Raw genomic sequence first — 7,236 nt, forward strand, 5'->3', positions numbered from 1 at the left:
GACATTTAATGTGCAACACGTGGGTCAGTGGGGGAAGATGGCAGTCCTTAGCGGAGCCACAAACTCGATACACGACATTCTCTTGATGAGAATCCATGGGAGTTGGATTAAACCGGTCTGTATCCCGGAAATTGTTTAGGATTTGAGGTAAATGCTGCCGGGAGATGCTGTCGCCGCAAGAGAAAACAAGCGGAGAACCAGAAAAATAAAATCACAGAATCGAGGCCTATCGTGACAGGTACGGAAGATTTTCGGAAAAAGATTTGTGTAGATGCTGTTTCTACAGATGTTTTGTTTAAATGGTTTTAACTAAGTGTATAGCTGACGATGCCAACAGCCAGATAGGCTAGCCAACTGATTAGCTGTAGCAATAGTGAATGTTTCTGGGCGGTGGGTACCATAGCAACCGCTTAAGAAACATTATTAATGTAACTAGCTAGCCAGCCAGCCAGACATGCTAAAACGTGGAATTGAGAGTAAACAATTGTATATACAATGTTTGCAATCGATATGATTTAGCTAAGCATCATCAAGAGTACTATTTTATGTTCTTTACTATTTTGTTTTTGTTATATCGAACTGTCACTGTCGGTCTTTCTGACTTCGGTAGCTAGCTAGCCAATGTTAGGAATCTGAAAGCAATTGGCTAGTTACAGTAGTAACGTTCGTTAACAACGTTATCAGTTGGCAGGCTGGCCAGACAGCTAGCTAGTGGTCGCTGAGCTCAGTTAGCTAGCATGTGCTAACAAACCAGCCAACTAAATGAGCCATCTGACTAACGTCAAATATCATAACTAGCTAGCTAACCCTTTCATCTGTGCTAACACAATATTATTTTTGCTAAGGTAGTACAGGTTACAACCCCCAACAAAGTGAACAAAAACGGGTAACGTTACCCAGCACGAATAAAGTATGTTTGGTGGTTATAATAACGTTCATAACCATCTATAAAAGTAGCTAGCTTTTTAGGCTGTCGCACTGTAAACAAGTAAAGTAGCTAACTAGATGTTTCGATACACATTGACTGAGTGTTAGTGACTTTCTTCCTTACATAAACTTAGCCAAATGTATCTTGGTTTTGCCCAGTTAGTCTTTAATTGTTATGTACATGGCTGGTAGCATATTTGCTTGTATTGCAATCTAGCTCTACCAACCAACTATCCTAAATTACAGACAGTATAGGCCTAGTCCACAGTCTTGAAGAAATTGATAGCTAAGTGTTCAACAAAAGGCCATTGTATCTAGCTCATGTCCCCTGAAATTGCTGGGCTTGGCTCAATGAGGGCCAGTTGCACTTCAGGAATTTTCATCTACTATGCATTTCCTGGAACTGTGAATGTGTGTACAGAAGAACAACTGTAATAATTTAGAGGCTCTTGTCTACCTGTTTGTTTTTTCCTTCAGTTAGCTGGTGATAGAATGGATGAAGACTGCAATGGCCATCCCTACATGTCAGGTATGGAGGGCAGGGCATGGACAGTCCTTTGTATTAGCTGACTTACTGACCTTATGGTTGTGACATTATTGAGATGACTGAATAGAATGTCAGTAGGCCTGTGTGGTGTGTCTGTCTGTGTGTGTGGACTGCAGGCAGTGGAGACTCTTCGAGGGAGTTTTCAGGGGCCGTGGGAGGCCGCACAGTGAGCACCCCCAACAGCCAGCACACTTCCCCCAGCCGTTCTCTTAGTGGTAAGTTCCAGTTAGTCAATTCCTTTGTTGTAGAAGTAGGGAACTTTATTATTCCCAAGGGAGCATATGGTAGTTGGTTTTGTGGCTCAGATGTTTTTATTCAACTTTAGCAAGCACAGCTGTGTCTGCTCTCATCATATGTCACTCTCATGGTCTATTCACTGTCTCTCTCCAGCTAACTCCATCAAAGTGGAACTGTACAGTGACGAGGAGGTGGGCCGTGGCACAGGACCAGAGGATGAGAAAGGGGACAAGGTGGAGGAGGGGGATTCTGAGCAGGGAGGAGAGGCAGGAGGCGGCTACAGGGAGCTGGCCAGTCCGGAGCCCATGTCACCAGGAGGTGCCACCCGGCTGCCCAATGGGAAACTCAAGTGTGACGTCTGTGGGATGATCTGCATTGGGCCCAATGTCCTCATGGTGCACAAACGCAGCCACACAGGTGACTGACCAATTCATTGAGTGATTAGTCCTTTATACGATAAGATTAGTTTGCGGAGCAGATCTGCCCCGAAACCAAGTTGACATTGTGATTTGGGCACGTGACTGGGAGTGAAACTGATTTCAAATTACTCAAACTGGTTTGAAATTTGGTTTGTTCGGGGTGTGTAAACGGGTATGTGCCTCCCCCAGGTGAGCGGCCATTCCAGTGCAATCAGTGTGGGGCCTCCTTTACACAGAAGGGGAACCTGCTTCGTCACATTAAGCTGCACTCAGGGGAGAAGCCCTTTAAATGTCCCTTCTGCAGCTATGCATGCCGCAGACGGGACGCTCTCACCGGCCACGTCCGCACTCACTCGGGTGAGAGGGATACACTTATTGTACACACATTATCGCACACACTTGGGTGAAGAAAATAGGATCTGAGTTGAGCCTGTCAGTTCCTGAGCAAAGTACACACACACACATTCTGTATGTACTGTATTTACGGTATGTTGACTTTGTCCCCAGTGTCATCTCCCACAGTGGGAAAGCCCTATAAGTGTAGTTACTGTGGACGCAGCTACAAGCAGCAGAGCACCCTGGAAGAGCACCGCGAATGCTGCCACAGCTACCTGCAGAGCCTGGAGACACAGAAGCCAGCCAGTGCTCACACTCAAGGTAGTGGCAAACAAACTCACGCACACAGAGCAACCTATAGAGCCTTGATAACTTTGACATTTAAATCACATTCATACATACACAAACACTGCATGTTACTGCTTTTATCTACGGTGTGATCATGTCTTCTATAGTAGAGGAGCTGAGGGACCTGGAGTTCATGCCTGACAACCTGCTGCAACCTTCCTCAGACAAGATTACGTTCATCGATCGGCTGGCCAACAGCATCACCAAACGCAAGAGATTCACACCACAGAAATTTGTAGGTCAGCACATAATTGGAATGTGTAAAGGGGTGGGGTGAGCAAAGACACCACTCTCACACACACACACAGGTAACACAAAGGGTACAACATCATTGATGAGATCAGGTGTCTGTTTAAAAAAAAAAAAAAAAAAAAAGACCTACCTTCACCTCACTAGTTTCTCTGAGTTGTGGTACAGTGTGATTCCCTGCCTTCTATCTGCCCTGTAGGACAGAAGCACATGCGCCACAGTCTAGCTGACACGCCTTTCGAGCTCAGCGCCGCCTTTGACAAGGACGGGGAGAAACAACACGGTCTGGACCAGCCACACTACACCGTCCTGGGAGGAGGCTACCTGGGGGTGCCAGGAGCTGGTGGATCTGAAGGCCTCCGACCCCTATGGCTGCCACCCCCTCACCCCTCCTGCCTGTCAGAGCTCCGGCCAGTCATCAGCTCGGCTCACACCCCCATGGTGCCGCTGGGGCCGAGGCTGGACTGCATGGGGGCCGGGGCTGGCCTAGGGTCCACAGGAGTGGGGGGCAGGGAGGCTGCAGAGGGTCACGAGGACCTACCTCTTGGACTCAGCCACGCCCCTTCGCCTAGCAACGTTTGCCAGGACTCCACAGACACTGAGAGCATGCCGGATGAAGTGTTAAGCAATGTGGCGCCTGCCCTGCCTCTCCACAACAACAATCACCACCTCCACTCCAACCACCACCCACCCCCTCCGCCCCTACTGCACCACAGGGGTAGGGACAGACACAGCCCAAGCCACGCCAGGGAGAGGGAAGAGGATGGCAACTCTGCCACCACCCCGGCCCCAGGCTCCCCCACCTCCAGGGAGGCGTTTCGAGTGGTGGACGGAGAGGGGCACGTGTTGCGCTCCTTCCGCTGCGAGCACTGCCGCGTGCTCTTCCTGGACCACGTCATGTTCACCATCCACATGGGCTGCCACGGCTTCCGCCAGCCCTTTGAGTGCAACATCTGTGGCCATCGCAGCCAGGACCGCTACGAGTTCTCCTCGCACATTGTCCGCGGGGAGCACCTGCTAGGCTGAGGGATGGCTGGGCAGTACTTAGGTTTTGTTTGTTTTTTTACTCTGAGAGAAGGGCCTGCTTGGGTTTGGTCTGCATCACAATAGGGGGTAGGGGTAGTACGAAACTGCTTTTAGTAAATTATTTGTGCAAAGGCATTGATACTGTTACCACATAAACCTTGACTTCAAATAGGCACATTAGGTCAATTGCATCACTTTTAAAAAGGAAAGAGAATCCTCACCACTCTGAATGCACTTTTCAAAATGCATGAATTCTTAATGAGAAAATGCACTTTCAAATAGATTTTATTCTGAAGTAAAGGGAGTGAATGTACTTTTTTTTTCTTTTTTCCTCAAAGTGCCTTTCTCTGCTGTGGTCTACCTTTCCTCTCTTATCCTGGTAAAAACTGGGTGCACAAAACAGTGATGCTACCATCTAGACAATGTGATTTAAATGTGACATTTTGAGTTGTTTCGTCGACTGCACTGTAATCAATATTTTAACCAAGATAAAAACAAGAACAGTCAGGCTTCCTTGGAATTTGTCAAAGCTCTATTTGAAAAGCACTTAACGGATCTATTCCATTCCGTAACACTCCTAGTCCCTGGGGGTGTGGCAGACAGTGTTGTTTAAGATTGTGTGTAGATGGTATATATTACTGTTGGTCATTTATTTTAATAAGTTGCGGTGCAGACTGGACCCAGGATCCCAAGTTAAATGTTCAGAAGAGATTTGAGGGGTTGGCCTCAATGAGGAGTGCACTTTTGAATTTCAGTTTGTGTATATGTGTGTGTTTGTTATTTTGGAAGTTAAGTTAAATGAGAGTTTTAGGCTTTTAGCAGTGTGAATGTCGTGGAATGGGTGGGGTGCAGTATGTTTGTTTTGTTTCCTTTAATTGCTTTTGTTGCACTGAGATACCTGCCGAGATAATTTATATTTTATAGAAGATTACATTTATGGCCTGCACCTTTCTCTGTGCAGCCTGTTGAAAGAAATAAAACTTTTTAAAACTCATTCCACAAAAGAAGAGAGCCACTGCCACTATTTTGGAGTTGACGTCAACAAAGGGCTGGGATAAGATTTTTGGCCATTTTATGTCCTTGATATCCCACTGCTTTGTGTACTACAAAACAAACCTAAACATGATTATTATTTACAAGTGAGACTTAAAACAATTGTATATTCATTGTACTGTGCCTTTCATGATGTTGGCCTGGGGGACATGTATTAACAGCCATGTCTTGCCAACATATATCTTTATGGATGAGAAGAGGTAGTTATTTTGATGATATAACATGAAATATCCTGTCTGCCCCTGCTAAGTAGCCTGCCCATGCTGAATTCTAGATTGCCCTTCACTAGTCACTTTGATTTGCACAGTCACTCATTTCTTAAGTAGCCTAATCATGTAAATTGTATTACATCGTCCAAAAAGGAAATAAACATGTTTTAAAAAAGCACTCGGGCATATAAAAGATTTACAAATATTCAGTTGATAAGTACATATCCAGAAGATTGTCACCTGCTGCTAAGGCATAAATGAGTAGTGTCTGTGGTTGTCCACAGTCCTCTGTGGTTGAGATTGAGTACATGGTTCATCCGAAGTGACGTTGAAATGCTTATTCTTGTTCAATGATTTTGGGGAACTTGATGAATACGCACTTGTGAATTTAAAAAAAGCACTTACATTGAGAGATTAGGAAACTGAGGGTAAGGGGTCAGTTAGGTCCTGATTGGTTTTGGCAGTTGCCTTACTTGTTTACCTAATCTCTTTGTCTTCACAGTGAATGAACTTGGAAGCCCGTGGGGTTTATAGCTCTTGATTAGGGCCCCAGAGTTTTCTATGGTCAAGAAAAACTACTGGCCCTACTTATGACACAGATGAAGTATGACAGACTGGAAAATCTGCCATGGGATTTCTTTATAAAATAAATGAAACTTTACCTCATAATTGCCTCTGGGGGGATAAAGGTTTGGTGAATGTTTATTTCTTTTGGTGGTTAATTTGACCTTTTATGTTTTGACAGCGACAGCTCTGTATCTTCACTATTTGATATTTTAATACATTTTACCAAAAAAGAAGGAATGTGGCTTTGAAGTGGAGTACAAGAAAATATCAGAAAAGATCTTAAACTATTTAATTACAGGGCATAGTTGCATTAATGTTAATCTGTACTGCTGTTCTAAATGTAATGCCTTATGAACGGATATGTAATTACTCTTCAAATGAGAATATTTAGAATGTAAATAAAAAATTGTTTGATTATTGAACTGATGTGGAAGTTGTGCATCGTTTCACACTAATTCGAAGGGCAGGATCTCTCCAGATCTGTTGTTTCTCTTTAAAAATTGGTCTATTGTGCCTTACTCCCTGAGGTTCACTGTTTGAGGATGTTGGCTCAACATAGATTTGAGGACAGAACACTTGGTCCAGGGTCAATCTCAAGAAGAAGTAACAAATGTATGTGACAGATATTAGGGGGGGGACTTTAATGAGTGTTAATTATAGCTGTTTCACATCAGTCACCATTCCGACACCTAGCTACATTGACATGACCTTGTCGTTCCACAAATCAGGCTGATTGATGGCACAGCACAAAACTCTAGCTTCTGACTCATCTCACAATAGCTTCCATTTACAAATGTGCCTGTGACTTTACTCATGTGTTATGATGCAAAAACAGTTTTTTCTGTAAACCAAATGGCATGTACATAATAATGTACATTAACTGCCAAAGATTGAAGTTTGAGATGGCATGATCAATGTATGATATTACGGGTCTTTATAAGAATGAATTCTGCCTGTCCCAGAGTAGATAGGTGGCTTGTTCTAACAGAGCTATATTAAAGAGCTTGTCAACTGAAATACTAGCAGAGATGTCTGGGCTTTGGTAAGTGTGAAAATGCCAATTCAGTTAACCTAACCAGACAAGGATAATAGGACAGGATGTCTCATACTTGCCCTGGCAGTGACCAGTGCAGTTTCTCTTACATGAAATCCATTTTGACCAGAAGGTAAGCAAATACTTGAAAAAAAGTAAAGGAGGTGATCCTGGATTTTATTATTTGGTGTACTACACTGGATTGCCGTTATGCTTTTAAATCCTGGTGCATGTGGTAACAATGTGGTCTGCTAAACCTTAAAAGTTTTCACAAAAATCTAAAGG

At 44.1% G+C, this 7,236-nt stretch overlaps 1 protein-coding gene across 2 annotated transcripts; it reads left to right on the plus strand.

Annotated features, from left to right (window-relative positions):
• On the plus strand, positions 1-6,340 carry LOC110528122 (zinc finger protein Eos). Of its 2 annotated transcripts, XM_021609943.2 has the most exons (8): positions 1-238; positions 1,405-1,456; positions 1,591-1,689; positions 1,865-2,128; positions 2,320-2,487; positions 2,638-2,787; positions 2,922-3,053; positions 3,263-6,340. In XM_021609943.2, exons 2-8 carry the CDS (start codon positions 1,420-1,422, stop codon positions 4,087-4,089), a joined length of 1,677 nt encoding a protein of 558 aa, XP_021465618.2. In that variant the 5' UTR covers positions 1-238; positions 1,405-1,419; the 3' UTR covers positions 4,090-6,340. The 2 variants fall into 2 exon arrangements, with proteins under 2 accessions (XP_021465618.2, XP_021465620.2); XM_021609945.2 differs by lacking the exon at positions 2,320-2,487.
• The last annotated feature ends 896 nt before the right edge of the window (positions 6,341-7,236 follow it).

This window comes from Oncorhynchus mykiss, chromosome 7 (genome assembly GCF_013265735.2).
Source record: "Oncorhynchus mykiss isolate Arlee chromosome 7, USDA_OmykA_1.1, whole genome shotgun sequence".
NCBI lineage: Eukaryota > Metazoa > Chordata > Actinopteri > Salmoniformes > Salmonidae > Oncorhynchus > Oncorhynchus mykiss.

Bases quoted from the DNA above. Each gene is read 5' to 3' on its own strand.
- LOC110528122 (XM_021609943.2), top strand. From the start codon at position 1,420: ATGGATGAAGACTGCAATGGCCATCCCTACATGTCAG. The intron at 2,129-2,319 runs GTGACTGACCAA...TGCCTCCCCCAG, and splicing joins GCACAAACGCAGCCACACAG to GTGAGCGGCCATTCCAGTGC. The intron at 3,054-3,262 runs GTCAGCACATAA...TCTGCCCTGTAG, and splicing joins CACACCACAGAAATTTGTAG to GACAGAAGCACATGCGCCAC.